Genomic DNA, 25,260 nt, shown 5'->3' on the forward strand with positions numbered 1-25,260 from the left:
CTTGTTCAAACTCAGAGGAGGCTCTGACACCTCACTCACCCATGGCAGGAGGGCAACAGGGCTTTGTCTTGCTCAGTCCTGAAAAGCATCTCTCTGGGTGGTGTAATGTGGCCATAGAGGTGGTGATTGCTGGTGGAGTCTTTTGTGTTTTGACCCAAAAATCTGCTGTTGCTGTGTGTTCCAGCTCAGGTCACCTTGGAGCCTCTCTGGTCCCCACCACTGGAGACACAGAGACAAGGAAAGGACTCAGCAGTGCCTGGAAAAGTGTCATGAAAACTGGCAGCTCTTGTATCATCACTTGTAAAACCCCAATGATTATCAAAATGAGATGTGCTTTGACCCAAAGGAACAGTGCAGAAGGACAGCAGGCTGAACCTTGCTCTGGTCATTGAGAAGACAGGGTGGGCTTCTTGACAGCACCCACCCCTGGGGGAACTGGTGGGGAGACCAGCCACCAGCACCCTGACCCTGTCTGAGCAGATCAGCATCTCCTCTTAAACACCTGCCTGCCAGGGCTAGCTTTGAAGAATAAATTTACAAGAAAAAAATAAATCTGAAGAAAAATGAAACTCCCTACATCCAGGCAGCCAGGTGATTCCCCTGGTGCCCTGCTGTCCTGTCCCCCAGCATCCTCAACCTCAAGGAAAGGTGGGCTGGGGACCCACTGGAGGAGAGGGGCAGTGCCATCCCATGGGATGGACAGAGCAGCAAGACCTTCACCCATCCCCCTGGTTCCTGTGGATGATGCTGGTGCTACAGGGATGGATGATACAGGCAGGGAGAAAGCAGGTGGTTCAGGCAGGCAGAGGTGCATGACCAGGCAATGCAGGCAGGGATGTGGCCAAGCAGGTACCAGCAGGTGGCTGCCGTGGCTCAGAGATGGGCTGTTCCTGCCAGGAAAAATCCCCAAAGCGGCCACCCACACCCCCAGAGAGCTGCTTTCCACGTGGATCTCCAAACATCAGGGCTCTGTCAAGGAGCTGGGCAGGGAAGTGTCTCTGCTTGAGATTCACCGACTGGGAACTGGCATAGCCACCTGAGGGTTGGGTTTTTTTTCTCTTTGAAAGAAGTGGAGAAGGTTTGGACAAGCAGGAGATGTACTGGGGACAGGTTTTAACCTCATCCTGTGCCCTGACTTACTGCACCTCTGCAGTTTGCCTCGCTCTGAAACATCAGAGTGTTAATTAAATCTCAGGGGTTGTTTTTTTTCTGTCAGGCAGAGCAGAGGGAAGCAAATCCAGCTCCTCCACATCTCCAAGCCCAGCCTCTGTCCCAGCTGGTCATGCTCCCTCCCACCACGGGTCCCTCAGCCGTGCTGCTGCCGGGGACGCTGCAGTGGCACAGCCCGGGGATGGAATCAAACCCACCCCCTTCAGAAGCTCAGAGTTAGCCAAGGGAAGTTTGTTTCAGTGTTTACAACATGTTTTTTCATCGAAAGAGCTGTTGCTATCTAGGAGGCAGCGCTTCACTGCTCCTCCTGTGCCGGGGCTGGAGGCACAGGAGCAGTTTTCCAACACAGCCTTTGCCATTTGGAGAGGAGGGAGAGCCACCGTTTGCCCCCCTGCCTGTGCCGTGATATCGTTGACTTCAGCCTCTCTTGCTGCACTGAGAAACACAATGGAGTTTGCCAGAGGAAGGTTTTTTGTGTGGTTTGTTGTTGGGCTTGTTTGTCTTCCCTTGGCCAAGACTCAAGAATTTCCCGAGCAACTTTTCAGAGAATCCGCTCCAGGGACTCAACAGCAAAGTGCTCTGTTTGCTTTTTATAACACAAATAAAGCTGAAACTCTGCCAAGGAGGAAGAGGGAAGGAAGCCAGGGAAAAGAGAAGCGATGGTGTGAGGAATGCCTTTTACAGAAGTGCCTGAGTGAGGAAAGGATTGTGTGGACAAAGGAGCACTGAGAGCCACCAGGACAGCTGGCCAGTCCATCCCAGGGAGCCTCAGCATCCCCACTTCCACAGGCATACAGTGAAGGACAAGCTCTGGATCCCTTCCAAACTTTCCCCTTAAGGTAAGGCTTAAGCATTCTTCCTAAAGCAAATAAAAAAAATGTTATTTTAACGGTATGAAAACATCCAGTAAATTATAACCCCGTTAATAATACCGGGAGAGGATGTGTAGGTGAGGCACTGGGTATCTTTCTAACAGGCTGAGTTAAGCTTGTGATTAAGTTTAGGGGCTGTTTAAAGGCAATAGACTCTTTTTAGCCTTACTTTGAGATGAAATAACACACAAACAGAGCTCAGTGTACAGCAGAGGTTTATTTCCAGTGTTTCTGGGCATTAAGAGGATGCTGTAGGTTCAGCTTAGCTCAGTACTTTAATCCAGCACATACAAGGAGCAGATTTCTTTCCCTACATGCAGTGTAAGCTAAAGGCTGAATTTTAAAAGCCCTGTCATTTAACACTCTTAAAAATTCCCCCTGAAATACCGCAGGAGCAGAGAAATCAGTCCTACCTCATTTCCCCAAACTCTGCAGCAGTGGGATCAGACAGCACTGAGGGGTGACCAGGAGGAGGGACACGTGGGATATCCATGATGGGAACCTGGTGTGCCAGCTCTCCCTCCCACCCAGGATCTCCTGGGTGTGTCAGCTTGTTGAGGTTACTCCATGTGACAGAACGAAGGACAAACTGGAAACCTGCTTTAGCTGTGACACAAGCCCCTTGCCAGGGTGGAAATGCACAGGGGTGACACACGACGTCCTACACCTCCCTTCTGCTGGGTGACAGGGTGACCACGGATTTGTAAGTTTTATTTTGGTTTCCCCAGGGAAGTCTGGTTGTTACTACACAGGCTAAATTCCAATTTTTATACACTTGGATTTAGTGAGATCATCTGTAAAAAAAAAAAAAAGCCAAAAATCTGTTTAGAGATGCTGGGAAAGGAGCAGATTCCTGCCCCTGAGCTGTGTCCGTGCCCTGTCCTGCTGTGCCAGTGCAAGTGTTTGCAGTGTGTGCCCTGGGAAGGCCATTTGTTGCAGCTGCTTTTCCAGCATTTCCCTGCCTACTGTGTCATTACTCGGGGATGTGCCTCTCCCAGGAGCTGAATGTAAATATTTGGGAGAAGATGATAAACTCCATCTTGCCTGTCAGCACTGTGAGGCATCATCCCCCAAGGGAACAGGAAAACACAAATCTTCCTTCAGTGTGACAGGAAGGCTTGAAAGGATTAGATCTCTAAACTGCTCTGGTATTTCTACCTGAGAATCACTTATAGAAGACAAGGATCTTGTTTGAAAGCAGATTTTAGCTACAGATGTGACAGCAGAGTAGTTGGGCTGTGTGAGTGGAGCCGTTTTGCATAGGGGTACTTAATCCTTTCGCTCATTAAAGGCACTAATAAATATCTTACTCACGGTTAATATGCACATATCTCAGCTGCAAAGCAGTCTGACAGCCAGCTTTGTGCCTTCCTATTGCAGTTTCCACCACCAGCATTAATCCAGGCAAAAATTCCTTGTTTTTTTTTTTTTTTTAAATCAGATCTTTTTAAGGAAGCTCCCATGTCTTTTGGAGCAACACACCAGTGCATGCTCACGGCTACCTGTTTTTCTCTCATTTTTCATTAATATCCCAGCACTGACATCCCTCCCAACGCACTTCCAAGAATTTGTTCTCTCGTGGCTCCGAGTTGCCTTCGACTGGCGCCGTTTTCCAAGTGATCTCAGCTCACACCACAGCCAGGAGTTGCTCAACCCCTCTTGGTGTTGAGCCTGTAGCACATTAAAATGACATGCAAGAGGATTTTAGTGACTTTAATTCACTGTGGTGTTGTCATTCCTTAGATACGAAGCCCACCCAAGCCAATTAGGTCATGTAGTACGATGTTCCCTTTTTTTTTATTTCTTAAATAACTCCTCCCAACCTCACCATGCCACACCATGGAAGCCTGGAATTCTGGTTATAAATCAGTGTTTGCTGCTGAGCTGGGAGGGCTGGAGTGTGTGGAGGGTGATGAGGTCTCTTGGACCCTGTGCTGCGGGGGTGGCTTGTGCTCAGTACACAACATCTGAGATGCTTCAGCTCTCATTTTTGCTGTAAAAAGGGAAAGAAAGTGTCACTGGGCACATCTGCAAGGACTGTGCAAATAAAAGCAATCTCTGCTGCTTTAGCAAGTAATTTTTTTCAAAAAGAACTTGCCTGTAGGTTCAGAGATGAAGACACTGCAGAGAAATATGAGTGTATTCCAGCAAACGAAAATTCTCTTGTGGAAAAACGTCCTTCTCAAGTGGAGGATGAAGATGCAGAGCTTTCAGGTAAGAAAAAATTAAAAATGACAATAAAAAAAGAGCAGCTAAGCACTGAGAGTGGCCAATCCCTGCCTGCCCCTGGACACCAATTTCTTTAGATAAAACTAGAAGTCAAAGTACTTTTGTAAAGCATGACTGGTAGTGAACACTTTGAGACTTTAATATTTTAACTGATGGTTTTTATACCTGGTTTGTGACATGTGAGAGCTCAGATGGGCTCTTTGGATTAATTTCCTGAGGTGATGGGCACAATGCAGAGAGAGCCTTGACATCTCAGAAACTGGAGTGACCGAGTTCCTCTGCTTATATTTTAATCCCACAAAGAATCTGCTCTTACCCTGCTATATCTAATGTGTTATTTATTTCTCCCCCCTGCTCTGCCCCGTGCCCAGGAGTGGATGCTGTCCCTGCTCTTCCTGCCCATGCTGTTCATCGTGTCCCATTTCATGGGGCACATGCAGTACCCCGAGGTGCCCTTCAGCCACCTCGGGCACTTGGATGATCCTGCCTATAACACCACCGGGGTCACCGTGGCTTTCACACCCACCACTGCCACCACCAGGCAGATCATGAATAAAGTGGCCTCCAGCTCTGTCATGAGGGGTAGGTTTTGCTTTTTAAATGTTGAGTTTTGTCATTATTTAGCCTCTTCACACCTACGGTATGTTCTAGTGACTCACCAGAATCTTTGGTCAGGAGAGAAAATTCACCCCAAATCCCCTATTTTCACAAATATTTCTTCCCTAGTATTTAAATTACTGGTGACACCAGTGTGTTCCTCTGAACTGTAAAGCTCTGCCTTACCTGATATTCCCTAATTCTTTTAAGACATCCTGGTTCATTCTTTTCAGTTGCACTTCTTAACTGGTAAAGCATAAAGTATTTTAAGGTAAATATCTCAATGAGAACTGGAAAAAGAGGTGTTGAAATGCTGAAAAAACAGAACATACCCCCAGTGCCCATGGACACATTTCCAGACTTACAGAAACTCATTGCAACATTTTGCTTACACACCACAGGTATAAAACTGGAGGCACTGGACAATGAGAACGCCCTGGAAAAAGCCTGGATTTCAAATAATGAAATTATAGGGGTTGTATTTAAGGACAATTTCTCCTATCACCTCAGGTTTCCTACTGCAAATGTGATTCTTCCCAACGAAATCTTTGGACACATAGGTAATACAAAAGGAAAATTCTTGGGCTGGTCATTGCCTGGCATGGACAGGCATCATTTTGTCAGAATAATCCATATATGTTCAGTGATTTAATAAACTGTGGGGGTTTCTTTGTTTTGTTTTTTTTTTTGTCTGTGTGTCACTACCCATTTGAAGAGTTTCCCATAGTGCAAATGTATTCTTTCCATCCCCTTCTGTAGTGAAAATCAACTCCCTTTCTCTGCTCTTACCTGTGATGCCCTTAACCTTGCAGACAGCTGTTATAATTTCTCATCAATGCACTGTGACAGCCCAAAGTACTGGTACAAAGGCTTCCTGTCCCTGCAGTCCAGCATTGATGCTGCTATCATAGAGGTAAATCCAACTTGGGAACTGATGTAGGCATCCTTTTATTTTAAACTTGACACAGGGAAGGCAAACTGTACCGTGGGAATAGCAAGGGGTGGGTTTGTCGGCAAATAAAGCTGCCTTAAAAAGTTGATCTAGGGAGGATGAATCAGAAGGTTCCTTATACAAATACATCTCACTGTAGAAAAATAAATGGAATACTGACACGTTGACCTTGAATTCCTTTAGGTGGTGGCAAACCATTCTGTTTGGGAAGAAATGAATTCAATTGCTGGAGTCCGGATGAAGTCCCGGAGCACCATCGTCTCGATCACACTCGACTACGGTTATTTCATGATCACCATCGTGATGTGCTTCTTTCCCTTCATGTATTTCTTATCAATGAACGTCACAAGAGAAAAGAAGAAGCTCAAGGTACTGATGAAGACGATGGGGCTGCAGGATATTGCATTTTGGTGAGTTCTTTTCCAACTAAAGTGCGTCTGCCAAAAATCGGTATGTTCCAGGGCACTTGTGCAGTCAGGTAATAAGTTAAATGAGTTCATGAGTTTTCTCCAGCACTCTAAGGACAAACCAGAGGGTTGAGCATGGCAGCGGTGTACCCTTCTCCCGTGGGTATTTCCTCCTAAGGTGGATCATGCTCTGTGTTCTGCCTTGGGATGTAAAGGAGTTGACCGTGGGAAATAACCAATATTTAAATTTAAAACGGTTCTGATGTGGCAGATGAAGTTACAACAACACTTCTTAATTAACCAGAAGTGTCATGGCCCCTTTCCATCCATCCCCAGGCTCTCCTGGAGTTTGCTGTATTTCCTCTATGTGTTGATCTTCTCCTGCCTGCTGACAGCTCTCGTGCTGAGGGATCCATTCTACATCAGCAGCTTCCCTGCGGTCTTGCTGCTGTTTTTCCTCTATGGCCTGGCATGTGTAAGTCAAGCTTTAAAGACAGATTTTCTCACCACATGATTTATCACCTTGCTGATGTGCTGAAGTATTACTCCAGAGCTCTTTGCACAGTGCTTTGCACGGCCTTGCTGACTGAAGGCAGCTGAGTGGCTCCTGTGACTCAGCAGCAGTGATTTGATTTGCAGCCTGAAGGTCGGACAGGCAGTAGGTTGGCCACAAAAAGCCTGATTTGAAATTCAGATCGACCCACTAAGAAAGACTTTATTGTGTTATACTAACTCACCAGAGACCTGCCTGCCTGGCAAACGGACGCGCTGCTGTTAAAGGTATTTATTTCCTTCAGTGATTGAAGGAAACCTCTGTTCTTACAGATCCACCTGGTTTTCCTCCTCTGCTCCCTCTTAAGGACCTCCAAACTTGTCAGCTCTGTGGGGTTCCTCATCACCTTTATCTTTGGATGCCTGAGCCTGGCGGTGCTGGTAGAAAACGTTCCTGAACCACTGAAGTGGTTTCTCGGTCTCTGCTGTCCTTTCGCGTTTAACGCGGGCGTTGCCAAGGTAAGGGCCCCACCTCTGCAGCTGAACCTTCCCCTGCTGGCAGAGAAAGGCACGGGAGGGCACATCCTCCTTTACAAAGTCCAGCTGTAAAATCTCCAGGTATTTTTTCACTCAGACCCACATCCCGTTTTGAAACCTCCCCGCGGCCTGAGCTGCTGTTGGGCAGCAAAGAGGGGCTCCAATGCCCCCCATCCCATCCCACCGTTTGAAAAGCAGATGAATGCAAAGGCAACACGGCCCTGGTCACAAAAAATCTGCTGTTGTGCACTTCTGTCACTTCCACATGACCCCGAGGAGCCCATCCCTGCACACAACAACCCCATTATCCTCGGGGCCGGGCCTGGGCGGGCAGGAGTCGACTTGGGGACATCAGGGACATCATCTCTTGGCTGCCCCATCATTCCCCTCTCTCTGCTGCAACTCTTCCTGGCAGCAGAGACTGTGCAAACACAACTGGAGATCCCTGCTGCTGCCATTCTCCTTCCATCCCCACTTTGTGCAGCTCCCCAGTTTTCCATCAGTCATATCTCCACAGCTCTGAGTGATGTTTTCTGGCTCCAGCAGTCTAATATTTGATTTCCTGGTATATATATATTAAAAAAAAAGTCTACCTGGGAGAGGAGATTTATGGACCAGCAGAAAAAGAGACTGAATTTGCTGCTAATTTGCCATTTGGTTAAATCAACCACTATGTAAAATTATACCATTTTCATCATGCCTCTGTCACATCGAGGGTGCCAAAATCATGTTTCTTGAATGATTTCCTCTAAAACTCTGTTATTTATTTCTGTTTCTAGATTATTCTGGAAAAAGTCTGGATTAAATCTTTAAGATCTCTGCACAGAACAAATTTACCCCCTTAAATTTATTCCCCTCTAGAAAGTAAGAACAATTGGTCAATACTGCAGATGATTTCCAGGTTAACAAAGACAATTGGACCCATTGTTTGATGGCATGGGCATCATTCTCCAGCCTGAAAATTTTTCTTCTTTGTCCTTTTTTTTTTCCCTCAGATTTTCTATTTGGAAAAATATGGAATGGGTTTCTCTTTTTCCAACCTTATGGAGGAAGCATACTTTTTATTTTCAACTTACATTATGCTGGTCTTTGACTCAATCTTGTACATGCTGTTGGCTCTGTATTTCGACAAAGTTCTGCCAGGTAGCTCTGATTTATGCTTGTGATCCTACTATCTTCTTTTATATTTTATATTGGTATGGATTGCATGGGATATATCAAGGAAATGATGGGCTGCTCTGAGTCAATCAAAATAGGGTTTGGTTTTTGACTATTCTACCCCTGGCACATGCAAAACTCACAGAATCAAAGACAACACAGCATTTAGTGGTTTTTCTTTCTAATAATGCTGCTGTTGAAGTGATTATGAGATTACAGTGTAATAATGTGTGGGGCAATATTTTAATTCATTACACGAAGTATTGAATTCATTAAATAAACCCCTGAAGCCAAACTTCTTGTCTCTTCTACCTCTGCTCCAGACCTGTTTTTTTTAACTGGACAAAGTGCCAGTTTTGAGGCAGCCAAGCACTTACTAGTTCAGTTTAGTTAAATGTTTAGCCTTGGATGGTGCCTTGGTTGTGGCTCTGGTTGATGACAGGTCATCTTTGCTTTCCTGGTAGGCAAATATGGCATTCCAGACCCTCCTCTCTTCTGCCTGAAACCCTCCTACTGGATGAGGAGCAGGAGAGGCTCCACCAGGGACATTCCCAGACCCACAGCCAACCCTGAGGAGCTCCTTGGTGACGACGTAGAGCCGGTGCCCCCCGAATTCCGGGGGAAGGAGGCCATCAGGTTAGGGAAGAAGTAACTGCTATCCATGCTTACTGAATTGGGTACTTGGGTTTAATGCTCCACAGATCCCAGAGCCTTCCATCTGCTGGGGTTTGACTTATCCAGGCAGCTCTCATGTTTGTGAGGCTCTTGTAAAAACACTTGGTTTCACAGGCAAAAAATCAGAGACAAAATGCAGATGAGATAATTAGGTAATTCAGACCCATCACTAATGGTGAAATTTAGATAAATTCATAAAAAATAACAGGGTGGGGTTTTTCTTGTTGTTGTTGTTGGTTGGTTGGTTTTTTTTTTGCTGTGGACTTTAAATGTTCTTTAGGGACAAAAAGGAGAATGTAGAGAGCAATCCATTGGAAATCTGATGCAATGGGTTGGGCCTTGTCTTTGCAAGGGTTGGTGCCCCATTATTGGTGCCAGACAGTGACATTCACACTTGAGCACAGGGGATGCCAAACCTGTGAATCTCAGGGTTGTTTCCCAGTACCTCTTAGTATTTTTCGTGCCATTTCTGTAATTTTAACTGAAGGCCTACAGAAATGTAAAGGGGCACCAGGGAAATGCATTGACAGAAATCCCAAAATAATGACCTCCTTACTTTTCTTTAGACTCCACAATATTAAAAAAGCATATAAAAAGAAGGACAAGAAGACAGAAGCTTTAAGAGGTATGAGAGCTGTGGTATTGATTCCTGTCAAAGATGAGGGAAAAAAACACTTGTGCACAAACATTTCAGTCAGTCAATGAAATAAAACACTTGCATTACTTGAAAATTTAGGTCAAATATTAATTGATGTGATTTATAAATATTTTTTTCAGTTTTTACCGAATCTTCCATTTTTAATAAAACTAAAAGGAAGAAAGATTTTTTTTTATTGTTGTATTTCTGTCTTTTCTGCTAAATTCAGAGCAACTTCTTAAGCCTTTAGTTAAAGGTTTACAGAGCTTTTCCCTACACTGCTTAATGCTCTTTTAGCTAATTATTGTCTCTTACTTCTTGTGCTTCTTGACTTCTCTTGACTTTGACAATAAGTGGAGGCAAGTCAAACCTCATTTCTTCCCCAGCTTGATGTTGCTTCCATTCTAGGTTTGTCTTTAAATATTTATGAGGGGCAGATCACTGCCTTACTTGGCCACAGTGGGGCTGGAAAAACAACCCTGTTAAATGTGCTCAGTGGGCTCACCTTCCCCTCAGAAGGTAAGATGGAAAATGGGGGGGACGGGGTGGCCCTGATTCAAAAGCTGTAAACACCAGGTCATTCCACCTCTTCACATTTATTCCTGTAAACAGGCTCTGCCACCATATACAACTACAAACTCTCCGAAATAGGAGACAGGAAGGAGATCAGAGAGATGATTGGCATCTGCCCCCAGTTCAACACACAGTTTGAGGTCTTGACGGTGAAGGAAAACTTGAGAACTTTTGCAGAAATCAAGGGCATCAAGTCCAAGGAGGTGGAGAGAGAGGTGAGTGTGTGCTCCCCTGAAAAGCATCACCGTGCAGCAGCACGGGGCTGTTGGAAACCCCACAATTCCATAAAGGCTCCTTTTGCACTGGGAAGCTCAAAGGCTCCACTTGGATGCTGTGTCTTCTGAAAATTGAAGCTCAAAGCCTCACCCAACCTGAACATGGACACTTCCAGGGATGAGGCAGCCACAGCTTCTCTGGGCAACCTGTGCCAGGGCCTCCCCACCCTTACAGGGGAGAATTTCTCCCTGATACCTAATTTAAATCTAAGTCTACCCTAATAAAGGATGGAAGGACAACTGCTGCTGAGAATGGACATCCTTGTGCTGTTCTAGGTGCAAAACATTTTGGAACTGCTGGATATCAGTAACATTCAAGACACTCAAGCTGAGAAACTGAGTGGTGGGCAGAAAAGGAAGTTATCCATTGGAATAGCCATGCTTGGAAACCCCCAGGTAAAGCAGCAGGCACAGCTCTGTAATACAGGGAATATTCAGGTCCAACATAACTAAAACCTTGTCCGTGTATTTGGCTACAAGTTACTAAAATCAATAAATTTAATGATTTAATTTTTTTAAATTCACAACCCACCTTGCTAGTGCAGTTTGGAAGCTGACAGAGAGTTCCCTGACCTCCCACAGCTCCCAGGACAGCTGCCCTTGCATAAGAGGTGACCTGGGTCTCTCGCCTTCGGGACCTGAGGCTTCCAGAACACCAAACCCAAGGGACGTGCAACTGCTCCAGGGATGGGGAATGCCTGATTTCATCCCCTCTGCAGGTCTTGTTCCTGGATGAGCCAACAGCTGGGTTGGATCCTCTCTCCAGGCACCAGGTGTGGAGCCTCCTGAGGGAGCACCGGGCAGGACGGGCGATCCTGTTCAGCACCCAGTTCATGGACGAGGCCGATATCCTGGCAGGTGGGCAGGGGCTCAGCCTGGGGCACCTCTGCAGAACAGCCCCGGAGCAGAAAGCCAGTGGCCAAAAAAGTTTGGGGCGACTGCTCTGCACTATAAACCCCTCTGGCTTTTCCTTCCTTCAGACCGCAAGGCTTTTATCTCGCACGGGCGGCTGAAGTGTGTCGGTTCCTCGCTGTTCCTGAAGAAAAAGTGGGGGATTTGTTATCATTTAAGGTACCTACTTCAGCTGCATGATCTGATATCTGAGGGAAACCAGAATCGATGTAAATGGTAATGCAGGTGTCATTGAAACCAGCAAATTCACAGAATTAATAGTCAGTTAAATTAACTGAAACAGCACTTTACCCCGGAGTAGGGAATGAATTAAGTATTCTAGAGTTTTTTTTAATGCATCCTAGGAAATAATATGGTGGCTGTTGTTTGTTTGAGTGGGTTTTGGGGGTTTTCATTCCAAAACTAAGCATCTGTGCTTTTTCAATCCAACAGGATCCACGTCAGTGAGTCCTGTGACTTGGAGAATGTGACATCCCGGGTTAAGAGGTACATCCCCAATGCCACGTTCTCAGGACACAGTCAGTATGAGCTGAGATATAAACTGCCACTGGAAAACGTGAATAAATTCCCAGGTAATGTCTGTTAAAATAACTGAGAATTCTCCATAGAGAAAAAAATAATCACAACTGTGGGGAAAGTGAAATGAAAAGGGAGAATTTTCTACAGGGGTCACATCAGGACTTCAAAACTGTTGCATTTTGGCTTTTCTGCACAATTTTATCATCCGGGTGTTTAAGATCCAACTGTGTAACAAAAGATTTTCTACTGCTTGTAATGACAAACCCAGCAGGCTAAACTGTGTCATTGAGAGTTCAGTTTTCTTTCTGTTAAATGAAAAGACAGTGATTAGGGAGAACCCCACAGAACCAGCCCCGCTCTGTGCCTGCAGTGGCACCAGGCAGACCCTCACCCACCCTGTCCACCACATTCTGACCATCCTACAGCCCAGTTCCTCAGAGGATGCACAGCCTGAAATGCTGGTGTTAAGCAGAAAAAGATCTCCAGTGTGCTGTGGATCTGGCAGTTTTGTGTTCCTCCAGACCTTCATTGCTCTGTTGTTTTCTCCCTCATGGGAGATGTTCCAGGTTGACTAAGCTGAACCAAAGTGGTCTGGAGACACTCCAGTACTCATGCACTTGTTTTATCTCTGTCCTGCAGATCTGTTCAGTGGCCTTGACAGCTGCTCTGAGCAGGGAATTATCAATTATGGAGTCAGCATGACGACCCTGGAGGATGTCTTCCTGAAACTGGAGGAAGAAGACACGGCGGACCAAGAAGGTACAATCGTGGCTGTGAATACACAGCCCACAGCCAAAGAGATCAGCTCCTCTGAGATAACCCCTGGACAGGCCTCAATTTTCACAAATGACAGCACAGAAGGTGTTCTTAGCCATAAATGTGCTCGTGGGGACTCTCTGCAGATGAGCACGTCCTCGGGGACGAGCGGGCAGAGGCAGGACCGCGAGGCTCCGACGAGGCCAAGCCAGGCTCCCTCCTGCTCTCGGATGCTGGGAAGGTGACAGTGGATGGCCTGGCTCTCTGGAGGCAGCAGGTCTCTGCCATGGCATGGGTGCACTTCTTAAAGCTCAAGAGTTCGGTGAAAAACCTGCGGTCAATGTAAGTACCAAAGTGAGTCTGCCTTGGAGATCTGGAGCCTGGACGCAATTGCCCCCCAAGGCCACACTTGGGGGGGCAATTTCCACACCCCTGTTTTGATGGAGTTTGGCTTAATTGGTATCAGGTCTTGGGCATGGACGATCTGGGTAATCTACACTCAGAGGAGAGGAAAGCTTCTTCCTTTCCAGCACCAGGAACACAAAATCTCCCTGTTGTGTATTTCATTTCTGTATGAATAATTTACGTAAGAGAAATCCATTTTCTTTCTGAAGAAAAGAATCATTTAGAAACACTTGTATTTCAGATGGAGGAGGGGGTTTTAAAATAAGCTAATGTGTACAGAGAGTACCTTCAGACTTCCTTTGCAATTTTTTTCAATTTCTATAGTGTTGCCAGTGCCTAAACTCATTTGGCCCCATTGGTGTTCAAGCTGTCATTTCCTGGTGGAGCACAAGAAACAAAAGGAAGATGCTCATTTATTAAAAACTTGTATCTAAAGGAAGTCTGAAAGGCATTTCATGGCCCTAAAAAGTTGGGCACTCCAGATCTGAGGTCCTCTCCCTGTTAAATTTTGCATGTCTTTGTGAATGGTCAAGGTTTGAGACTTCTGGAAATAAAATTCTCCTCTCTGGTGACCAGTGACAGGACCCAAGGGAACGGCTGGAGCTGTGCCAGGGGAGGGTTGAGATGGATCTCAGGAAAAGGTTCTTCCTCCAGAGGGTGGTTGGGCACTGACCAGGCTCCCCAGGGCAGTGGGCACAGCCCCGAGGCTGCCAGAGCTCCAGAAGGGTTTGGACAATGGTGGGATTGTTGGGGTGTCCTGGGCAGGGCCAGGAGTTGGATTCCACAGTTATTGTGGGTCCCTTCCAACTCAGGATATTGTTATTCTATGATTTTTACCAGAAAGAGTTTTGGGCAACCTGAACATCACCCACCAATTCCAATATGCAAATGCATTTCTGCCGAATGTCTGGTTTCAGAAGGTTTATTCATCTCTTTCTTAATGTAGTTTGCTGCTCTATGTGGTTTTTCTGCTTCCTCTGGTTTTGCAACTGTCCCTGGTTGCTGCCTGGCAGAGTGTGAGTGTCTGGGAGCTCTCGTCTGCACGGTACTTCCTGCCCCTGGGGAAGAAATCCTACCTGGAGACGACCACCCTCCTGGTCCACAACAACACAGGTGAGCCTTTCCTCATCCCTCCCTGTTCTGGGGCTTCTTCTTATTCCAGAGAAAAATACCTGACAGAGCAGCTGGCTGTAGGATGTCAGGGATCTAAGGAGATTTGAAGGTTTCCATGGCAGAGGAGCATGGGAATTGTCTTTGAAGGGTTGTGAAGGAAACCCACTTTGGCTTCAGCAGCTGGTGAGGTCCTGATGCGAGATGAGAAAAGGTTCATCAGAGCAAATGAGGTTAGATGGGACACAGCTCTTTCCCTGCCTTAAATCCAGATCTGTATCCAAGAAATAGACACCCAGGCAATTTCTGCATTTTCAGAGTGTGGGACTCTCAAACCAGGCACCACATTCCAGAAAGGGTTCATTGATGCTGAGTCAAATTAATGGGCTACTTGCAGTTATACCTTCAACATTCCCACGAGTGGATGCTATTTTATGTTACTTGGCCAGAGTGGGACACTGTTACCTTCATCAGACAGTCACAAAGGAGAATACATTTTGCAGCACCTTGGAAGAGGCAGGGGAAAAAAATGACAGTGCAAAAATTCAGTCAGTGAGACAGAAATCCATTAACTTCACAAAAGTTAATGTGCAATGATCCACCACACATGTGCTGGCTGATGTCCACAGTTAGTAGAACTTCCCCTGGTTTCATTTGGTGGTCACGGATTTGAAAATAAAATCAAAAGTCAAACCATCAAAGGCTCTTTCATTTTTCAGTATTATGATTCCTCTGCTTTTGGCCTTCACACCAGGCACAGGCATTGACAGCTTCATCCACGTGCTCCAGAGCCAAGATCTTACAGTGGAAATAACCAATGAGGAAAATATCACAGAGGAACTAAAACACAACGGGGCTATAGAGGTGTCTCGCGAAGGTCAGGTGAGGATTTGTCTTCTCTCCCTCCAGTTTCTTCCCAACAATGAATAATTAAGCAAGATGCCTCCATCAGCTTTCCCTGTGGGATGGCCCTGTTGACTCAGGCTCACAGGTACAAAGATTAGAAAGTGTTTTAAGTAGTAAACTACATGCTAGAGGAGACCTTATCTCCCTCACTCTCCACCTCAAAATTTGCATTTTTTTAGCACAGACTTCCAACACCTCATAATTTGGTGTTTAGCAAACAAGGCACAAACAAAATTATTCCAGGCCTGGATTCTCCCCATGTGCTCCTTTTCCACTGCTTCCCTGCAGATGAGAAAAGCCAAGAGTTTTCATCTTGTTTCCTTGCCCTTTGAAGAGCTACAGGTTCACCGTGCTGTGCCACTTGGAGGCCGTGAACTGCTTCCCTGTGCTCGTGAACGTCATCAGCAACGCCCTGCTGAGGACCCTCAACTCCACCGGGCACATCCGGGTCTGGAGCCACCCCTTTTTCTCTGTAAGTGATGCCAGAAGGGGTCAGAGAACAGTTTAAGGCCTCAGTAAACCCTCAGGTTTTAATGGGGAGCTGTGCAGGGCTGTCTGTGCCTGTAAACACGTGGTCCTCACTGGTGACTGTTTGACATCAGGAAAACTGAAGCTCATTTTTCCCTTGTGGGTCTCGAGGGCTGCTGATCAGAGAGGGTGGCTGGGAGGGCTTCTCCAGGACGTTCCTTATCCTCTACATCACATTTTTCAAGCTGTGGCTCATCCCAAGTCTGGGATGGAGGAGTAGGACCTGCACCACCCATCTCTCCTCACCAGGGGCAAGCACTTTGCAGGGCTATGGTTTGTGAAAACCTTCCTCCTCTTGCCACTATTTGGTTTCAAATCCCACTTTTTGTTCACAGTGCCCTGTAACCCATGAGAAATGCAGTAAGATGAATGGTTGCATTACGTTGCAGACCATTTTCTCCAAATGCTTTGTTCTTCTGTTTTCAGATCTACAATCCACGATACTGGGACTATTTTATTTCCTTTTACCTCATTTATATGCTGTTGTTATTCCCCGGGTTTCCTCCTCACTTTGCAATGGGCTACATGCAGGACTACAAGGTAAATTCCTTGAAAAGGAATATTTGGGGTGGGGGCTACAACTGCATTGCCACAAGGATGTTTGAATATGGAAGCAGAGCATCGTTTAGGCTGGAACAGAATCATAGAATCATTCAGGTTGGAATAGAAGCACAGAATCATTTAGGTTGGAGTAGAAGCACAGAATCATTTGGGTTGGAGTAGAATCATAGAATCATTTAGGTTGACTCCAAGGTCATTGGGTCCAACCATATGATGGGCAGCTTGAAGTGTTTTGATCTGTATTGCCACGAGCAGCTTCGCAGCCACCACAAAATGTGAAAAGACAAAAAGAGGTCGAATTTTATTAGATTTTTTTTTTTTATTACCTTTTCATTTCCTGGAGCCACTCTCATGGGTGCAGTTGGCCAACCAGGCACTGACAGCAGACTCCCCTTTGCATTGTGCCTTCCCAGGTGGGAGCTCGTGCCCAGCTGAGGATCTCGGGGCTCTTCCCCTCGGCCTACTGGTGTGGCCAGGCACTGGTGGACATCCCACTGTGCTGGATCCTGCTCTTCTCCATGTTTGGGCTCCAGTTCGCAATGAGCACCAGGACTACTGGGACCATTAGCATCTTCTTACTGGTACATCCTATTCTGGTGATTGCTGGTTCCCTGGGGAGGGACTGAGGGAATATTTGGAGGCAATATGAGTGGGGGCAACTGAGACACCGTGGGGTCAGATGGTGCTGGAGCACCTCTGGGTCCACTTACTGACCTTCTCCTTGTTTCACCTCTTATCATTTGGGTTTCTCCAGCTGGAAATAAAAGGCAATAAATCTTGCCTTGATGTACTCCTTTACACCTCGCAGTAAAATTGGGGTAATTACTAAATGACCTTAATACATGATCATTTACCCTGAGCCCCATGGGTGTGCGTGGGTTTCTGATGGTTTAGATCACCCCATTTTCTCCAGTGAAAGCCTTTCTTTTCTGCAGGTCGTAGGGACGTTGGGTTATGGAATTTCTATCGTTCTCTTAATCTACTTGATCTCCTTCACCTCTCGCAAAGGATGGAACTGTGACCTTTGGTCTTTTATCCTGATAGTGGTAAGCACATGGTTGGATAATGCACTGCAGGCTTTACAGAAGGGTATTTTGAGATCTTAAGGATGAACTAGATGTCAAAACACCAAGTGTACATGTGGAACATAAATATGGGCATGTGTTTTATAGCAACCAGTTCTGCATTAAACTTGTGCTGCCGTGTTCTGTTCCCACAATCCTGCTGTGACATGGGGAAATACTTGGATCCATCTTGAGCTAGATCCTGGTGCAGGAATGGAGGCAAAAAAAAGGGTATTTATCACTCTGCTAAACACCTCCCATCCAAGAGATGTAAGGAGTTGAGATAGGAGCCATCAGGTTAGACTCAGATCACCCGAGCCTGGAAGGAGATGGATTATTTGGCATGAATTGGAATGGGAATGAACAGAATGGGATCCCACACTTCATTCTTCTGCCTGAAGCAGCCCTGTGTCTGGGAAGAAGTCTCCCTAGCTGGCCCAAACCAGCAGCCTACTCCAGGCAGAGACAGCTGAGGACCTTCTGAACCATCACTGTTTCTCATCTTCATATATTTAATCCATTTTTATAAATTCAACAGGGAATTGCAAAGCTAGAACCACACAATTTTAAAGACCAGTGAGCATAACCCTTCCCACCAGCTAAGTTATCCTCCTGTTTTGTTTTCAGGTGTGCTTTATCTCTTTTGTAATCAGCAGAATCATGGATTTTACAACGGACTCTCGGAACTCCCTCTACATTATGTCTCTTTTGATTCCCGTGTACCCACCGATGGGTTTTGTGGTCCATCAGGTAAGTGGTGCTGCTGGGCAAGGAGAGGCATAGAGCACAACTCTGGGTCCTTGGGAGCCAGGTCTGGGGGGCTCATTCCAAGTGGGATTTCCCAAATGGACAGAGTCCGTCATTAAATGACCTTTTCAGATCAGGTCTCGTTTTTCCAGCTGTTCATTAAGGGCTGGGGGGTCCTTCTCAGGCTGCTGAACTGTGGCTGTGGATTGGGTGAGCACTCTTAATTCTTTCCATGCAGAGTCACAGAATCACAGAACAGAAACATGGACTGGTTTGGGTTGGCAGGGACCTTAAAGCTCATTGTGTTCCACCCCCTGCCACGGGCAGGGACACCTTCCACTAGCTCAGGTTGCTCCAAGCCCCGTCCAACCTGGCCTTGGACACTTCCAGGGATCCAGGGGCACCCACAAAGTCAAGCAACTTGGCTAGAAAATTCACAGGAGGAAATCTGAAGTCACACATCTGACTTTGCATGGAAACAGAGTGAGAATTACAAATACTCACCAGGTGCTTTACTCTGTGTCAGCTGAGGGTGGTAGTGGAAAGTCAGATGAGAATTCAACAAAACCCTCCAGCTCTGTGCAAGACTGCTTATAAATGATAAATGACTTAGGGGTTAAGTCCAAGTAGAAGAGACTCCTCCACTGTCCTGCCCCACTCACCTCCACCCCTTCTCCTCTGGGACCCAAAGGAGAGGAGACCAGATGTTTTCCTGGGATAGGACATCACCCCTGGAAGGAGAGCCTGGTACATGTACTGGGGGCTGGGACATTTTCTGGTGTAGGACTGGGGTGCCCAGTATTTGTTCTGTATTTGTTCATCTGTATGGTGAATGTTTGGGGTTAATCAGAAGCTTTTGTACATTTTTAAAAGCATTTTTTCAATGTTATTGGATTACCCAGAATGATACTAAAGAATTATGGCTTTCATTGTGTACTTTTTTTTATTCTTACAGCTTTTTAAGGACTACTTTGACACGACTTCTGGCAATGATGCACTAGTCTCTGTCTTTGCAGTAAGAAAACATTGAACATTACTTTTATATAGGAATGTGGGTCTCCTAACCAGCCCCCCTAAGTTATGAGGAAGCAGGAAAAACCTTGAGCACACAGGAGGAGGATCTGGGTGGGTCTGGCTGACAGATCACCCCCTGTGCTAAAATAACCTCATACTTTTGAAATGGGAAAGGGAAAAGGGAATAAACCCAGATCACTTACTGCTGCCCTGTTATTCTATGATTTGGGGGCTTTTTCCTGCCCTGAATATCTTCTGCAGTGTTGATAAGTGATAATAGAGTTCACAGCCTTCAGGATTACCCTGAGTTTAGATGGTAATGGACTTCATTTTCACATCCTGTGTTTTCCCCCACATATTTTGTAACACTGCCACCACCTCAGTGCCAGCTGCAGTAGTAGGGAAGGCAAGTCTGTTAATGTGGCAACCTCTTTTTTTTTTTTTTTTCAGCCCTATGTCCATTCTGTGGCTTTTTTTTTTCTCCTTCGCTATTTGGAGTTAAAATATGGAAGAGCAGTTCTGAGAGAGGACCCAGTATTTAGGTTTGTACAAACACACACGGCCCACATGCACACGTGAGATCTAAACTCCCACCACACTGCTTTTCCTTGAAGACATCATTGCCCTTGTGTCCTGTGTATTTTTAAATAGGGTTTTTTTAAATACTGATGATTTTTTAATGACTGTGATAACATAAAACAGCTCTCAGGCTTGTAAGTACTTCCACATGATGTTGTCTGTGCCCTGGGAGGTACCAGCTTGGTTCTTTGTACAACATAGAAAGATTATAAATATTTTAATAATAAAAAGAATGATGATGATAGTAATAATTAATAATTTAAAAGTACAAGGAACATTGAGTCAGAGTGACATTCTCTCTTAGTCTCTCCAAAACACACTGGCAGAGAAAAAGGGTAAAGAACAAAATCCTAAGACAAATCTGATGGGTTTTCAGGATTACCCCAAGAAGAGAAAGCAGCCACCAGCACCCCAAGGAGCTGGAAGAGGAAGATGAAGATGTTAAAGCTGAAAGAGAAGCAGTGAAAAATGCCATAGCAGCTCCAAGCCAGGAGGAGGTACAACTGACTGTTGTCCTTCTTGTTTTGTTTTATTTTATACCACAAACCACCAACTATCAATTAGAGCAGGTCAGTGCTCTGGCTGTGTTGTTCTCACTGGGAAAATAAAACTCCAAAAAATACAGTGTGGGTTCCATCAGGGTAGAGGAGAAAACTGTTTAGGGGAAAATGGACAATAAAGTGTCCTGTGGCACCTCATATTCCTGGTGAACTATAAAACGAAGATCTTTAGAAGATTTTCTGCCTTTTTTAATGGAAAAATACTACTGAAGGATTAATGATATCCAAGATAATAAACTGACCTTGCTTCTTCCTCTTCTCCTGCAGAAATCAGTCATTATAGTCAGCAATCTGTGCAAGGAATACAAAATAAAGAAAGCTGGTTCTGTTTTTAAGAAGAAGAAGAAAGCAGCCACCAAGAATGTTTCTTTCCGTGTTAAAAAAGGTGAGAACTGGGACTGTTCTCCTAGACCTGTTTTAATCATACCCAGAGAGTTGATTCTCTGCAGCTTCTCAGTTATCTGAGCAAGGACATAAAGGTCAAATGTATTTGCTCAGTCATTAAGGCAGGTTTGGTCTGTGTTAATGAACCACGTGATGGGGGTCCATCCTATTAGTTACCTTTGACTACCCATTATCTAAAATAACGTAGATCCTGGAGAGAGGGTCCCCTTTAGCAGTGGCTTCTGGGATCAAAGCTCAGACTTGCAGCATCAGCTAGAGCTGGAATGCTGTGGGCTCTCAGAGCATGTATTGTATAAAATAAACCAGTTTATTTTATATGATCTTTGATATTTGTATTTTTTCTTTTGGGGGACTGTGATATATTTCTTGGATGAAGACTATTCTTAAGAAATTAAATGTACTTGTTCCAGGAGAAGTATTAGGACTTCTGGGGCCCAACGGAGCTGGTAAAAGCACAGCTATCAAAATGATTACTGGAGAGACAACCCTGACTGCTGGGCAGGTAGGAGACATCTGGAGAAAAGGGATGGATCCATGATAAAAGAGCAAAACTTGCACCTAAGCTAAGCTATAATTTTTGTCAAACTGATGAAGGTTTTAACTTAATTCACCGTGCCACCAAATCAGATAATGCGCTAATAAAAAATACTGAGCTACTTGTAATTTTGACAAGCGGCTGCACCTACCCCAATTGGCCATGTTTGTACTTTAAAACCATGCAAATGAGGGTTGTGAAATCACTCCTTGGGGTTTCCTGCCCCGAACCCCAGCGAAGCCCAGAGCTCCGAACGCACCCCTGAGCCTGGGCAGGGCTGTGCGAGGGGAAAACCACCGCCCCGGTTGTGCAGGTGCTGATGAAGAGGGGAGATGGAGGAGCAGCCCCCCAGGACCACGGGCCCGCCTTCCTGGGCTACTGCCCCCAGGAGAACCCGCTCTGGCCGGACCTCACCGTGCACGAGCACCTGCGGGTGTACGCGGCCGTGAAGGGGCTGCGCAAGGGGGACACGGCGGCCGCCGTCACCAGGTACCGAGGGAGCATCCCCAACCTCTTACCCCCTAAAGGGGAGGGCACCAAAAGGTCAAAATCCACCGTGAACCACAGGAAACCTCAAAAGAAACTCAGGAAATGCGGCGGCAAAAGTGCTTTTTGTGCCGAAAGCCGCGGTTGGGTGGGTTAAGAAAACTTCCAGTTTTGCCGAGGGCGTTCAGAGGGGATGTTTTTCTTTTCAATTTAAATGTCCTTTTAGGGGTGTTATCTTTTACGTGTGTTATCTTCAGGCAGATTTCTAAAATCTTTAACGTTACAGTTTGGCACAACAAGAAAGGGTTTTAAGCACTGCCTGCTCAGCTGACTCTGGCAAGGTGGAATGGATTTATGATGCTCTTGACGCTAATGATGGGTTTAGAAAAGAGCTTGTGGCTTATTCAGTACACTTTGCTTCAAATATTCACTTACATTTTAACAACAAAATAAATGATTAATGAAAACAAGCAGGAGTCAAGAGCAAGGGGAAGAAAGTTCCTTTTCCTTGTCATTTTGGGAATCCTTGATGAGCTGTTGATTTGAAATAACAAAAATGTTCTTTTTTTTTCACTTGTTCCCTTTCCCCACAGAATAGTGAATGCTCTGCAGCTTCAAGACTACTTAAAAAAAAAAGCCAGAAAATTATCTGCTGGGATAACCAGAAAGGTGTGGGTTTGGTTTACCTGTAATGGGAACTGCAATGCTCACAGCACAAATTAAAAACCTCCTTCATGAGTGGGAGGGACCTACCTGTGCTCTGAGCCTGGGAGAGCATCACGTTGCTTTCCCCGTGGTGGGGTGATGGGAATAAGCCTTTTCCAAAACGACTTTTCCTATAAATCGGAACCTTAATTTCCAAAAAACAGGCCAATTTTGTAGAGTGCCAAGGGCTGTCAAAGCTTTGACTGAACCCCTTTCCCTGCCCTAGCTGTGTGTGGCCATGTGTATGCTGGGCAACCCCTCCGTCCTGCTCCTGGATGAGCCCTCCACAGGCATGGACCCCAACGGGCAGCGCCGTGTCTGGTGAGTAGGAACTTCACCCCAGTGGTAAAGGGGTGGGAAACCAAAAAGCAGATGGCTAACTTTAGGTAAGGAGTGTTTTACCCCCTCCACAGTTGGTGCTGCTCAGCACGTGCCAGCGGTTTTATTGGAAACTCCCATGTTCTTGGTTCTCTCTGGATCAACCACGGGCAAGGAGAGAGAAGAACTATTTTACCTTCATCCTTTTTTGCAGATTTAGGACAGTCATACACGGGATTTGGAAGAATTCCTAATGACACTCGAGTCAAAAGTATTTTTTGTCATTATTTCAAAGTACTACCCTGTGCTCATCAGTCTAAACTCACTGTATGTGAAGATTATACACTTGCTTTAGAGGAGAGGCATTTGGAGGGACAGAGGTATAGGGGAAAGTGTCTGATATTTCTAGGGAGCGTTAGACTTTCTTTTTTATCTTTTTTTTTTTTCCCCTCTGATCCTCAGGAAGACGATCCGTGATGCCCTGAAAACCAAGGAGTCGGGAGCCATCCTGACCACGCACTACATGGAGGAGGCAGAGGCCGTGTGTGACCGTGTGGCCATCCTGGTGTCTGGGCAGCTGAGGTGGGTGACAGCACAGCCAGCACGTGGCTGAGCTGGGAAACCATCCCTGTTCCTCCCCTGGCCTCACCTGCCCCACCCCATCACTGTGGGCTTTATGAAGTGCTCCCCGTGGTTTCCCCAAACGCACCATTTGGGAAGGAGCAGGCAGTGGGGTTGCAATGGTTTCACACCAACTTCTATTCTTGTTCCTCCCTCCCTCCTTCCCCTGCAGGTGCATTGGCTCCATTCAGTACCTGAAGAACAAATTTGGCAAAGGATACCTGCTGGAAATCAAGGTCAAGGATCCAGAGCACACAGACCTTCTCCACGCTGAGATTTTGAAGATTTTCCCAAGTGCAGCCCGCCAGGAGCGGTAACCAAAAAATTTGGGATGATTAGTGGTTTCAACACTGCCTCATTCCTAAAAATATGCCCAGTGTGATGGCCAGACACAGGATGCCAGGTGGAGAAGGATGAACAGCTCAGAGTCCCAGTATGGAGACCTGATCTGATAAAGTCCCCACATCCAACCCCGCTGTGATCCTGGCAGCAAAACATCCAAACATCCATAAAGTTTTGATCCCAGAACCTTATTACAAAGCAAGAGTCACCTCTCCTTCTTTTTCTTGAAGGTTCCCCTCTTTGCTTGTCTACAAGGTCCCAATGGAAGATGCACTGCCCCTGTCTCAGTCTTTCTCCAAGCTGGAGGAAGGTAAGAGCAAAACAAGGTGACTTGTTGAAAGGGTGGAAAACACAGACTGTTGAGTTTTGACTCTGTTCCCATTTCTCCACAGCCAAACGAAGCTGCAACCTCGAGGAGTACAGCTTCTCCTTGAATACTTTGACTCAGGCAGGTGATTTCAGGGCTAGTTGTGCTGCAAAGGCCTGAGAAGGAACAAAGGCTGCAGTGAAACCTGGGCTGGCGCAGTGGCAGCTCCACCAAAAAGCTGCCAGAGGGTGCTGGGTGGGGAGTCCTCAGCTGGGAGAGTGGTGATCAATGGTCTGGGATTTTTACTGCTGGGATTTTCCATGGTGGGAAAAAGTGTGGGTGAAGTCTCAGTCTCCACTCACCTGAGATGGGCACACATCACACCCAAGGCATGGATGCCCCTGGTAGGTGCCCATGCCCAACCTCTCCAGTTTCTTTGGAAGCAGCAGGTTATTGCTGCTTGTACAGGGCTGGTGGCAAAGATGAGGAATGTTTATGTCAATTAATTGGTGGGTAAAACCTACTGTATGGATCTACCTATGGGCAGGTGGTTCCTCTCAGCAGGTTATCCCAGAGAACACGTTGAGTGTCAGCTGCCATGTACCTGCTCCCCACATAAAAGTGCTTCCCACACCTCTGACAGGGGCTGCAGAGCTGTAAAGGAGCATCACAGCATCTTGTGAAAGCCAGGAAAATCATCTGAGTTTTATCTTGCACGTTTCAGGTGTTTTTGGAACTCTCCCGAGAGCAGGAAAAGGATAATTTTGATCTGACTTTGGACGGGACTTTCGAGTGGAAACAGCTTCAGCAGGAGGAGTGTTGAAGGCCCAGGATGCTCATTTATGCATTACTCAGTATTAACCAAATGCACATATTTACTGCCACTATCAGTGTATCACAGAGAGGGGGAACAGGCTCTGCCTTTCCAGTGACCAGCAGCTGAGGGCTCCTCTCCACAGCAGAAGACATTCCACCTGGACTCTGCAGGCGTCTAAGCCCTATCCCAAGCTGCACTTCCAAAGGGTGGTTGATGAAATAGTGCCTGACTGGTGAGAGCTCTTGTCAAGCAGAGCAGGGTGCAGCCCAGGGACTGAAGGTTTGCAGAAAGAAGGGTCATAACCCGTCTCTGGGGATGGAGTCTCTCTGGATCTGGGGGCATCAGGGAACCCCGACACGCAGCTGACCTTCTGGGCTCCTCCCCCACCAGTGTCTGGGACTATCTGCCTATGACTTGTTCAAATACATCTTATTGAAATTTGCACTCTATTTTTATACCCTTCCAATAAATGTCTCTATAGAAACTGCA

The 25,260-nt window shown here is 46.1% G+C and overlaps 1 protein-coding gene across 1 annotated transcript; it reads left to right on the forward strand.

Moving 5' to 3' along the window:
- Positions 1 to 1,566: 1,566 nt before the first annotated feature.
- Positions 1,567 to 25,260, forward strand: LOC113995970 (ATP-binding cassette sub-family A member 10-like). The gene is made up of 39 exons (XM_027736556.2): positions 1,567 to 2,009; positions 4,134 to 4,256; positions 4,643 to 4,853; positions 5,270 to 5,428; positions 5,681 to 5,781; positions 6,004 to 6,230; positions 6,564 to 6,702; positions 7,053 to 7,238; positions 8,252 to 8,399; positions 8,879 to 9,050; positions 9,656 to 9,714; positions 10,135 to 10,245; positions 10,339 to 10,514; positions 10,851 to 10,970; positions 11,294 to 11,432; positions 11,555 to 11,645; positions 11,919 to 12,058; positions 12,645 to 12,764; positions 12,908 to 13,103; positions 14,113 to 14,279; positions 15,031 to 15,158; positions 15,517 to 15,654; positions 16,137 to 16,250; positions 16,685 to 16,852; positions 17,207 to 17,317; positions 17,963 to 18,085; positions 19,038 to 19,097; positions 19,547 to 19,638; positions 20,052 to 20,172; positions 20,503 to 20,620; positions 21,051 to 21,142; positions 21,489 to 21,664; positions 22,255 to 22,330; positions 22,593 to 22,687; positions 23,147 to 23,266; positions 23,478 to 23,618; positions 23,878 to 23,957; positions 24,040 to 24,095; positions 24,679 to 25,260. The coding sequence occupies exons 2-39, from the start codon at positions 4,155 to 4,157 to the stop codon at positions 24,775 to 24,777; spliced, it is 4,872 nt and encodes a 1,623-aa protein (XP_027592357.2). The 5' UTR covers positions 1,567 to 2,009; positions 4,134 to 4,154; the 3' UTR covers positions 24,778 to 25,260.

The sequence above is a fragment of the Pipra filicauda genome, unplaced genomic scaffold (genome assembly GCF_003945595.2).
Source record: "Pipra filicauda isolate LSUMZ 115617 unplaced genomic scaffold, ASM394559v2 scaffold80_size11013439_pilon, whole genome shotgun sequence".
Lineage (NCBI taxonomy): Eukaryota > Metazoa > Chordata > Aves > Passeriformes > Pipridae > Pipra > Pipra filicauda.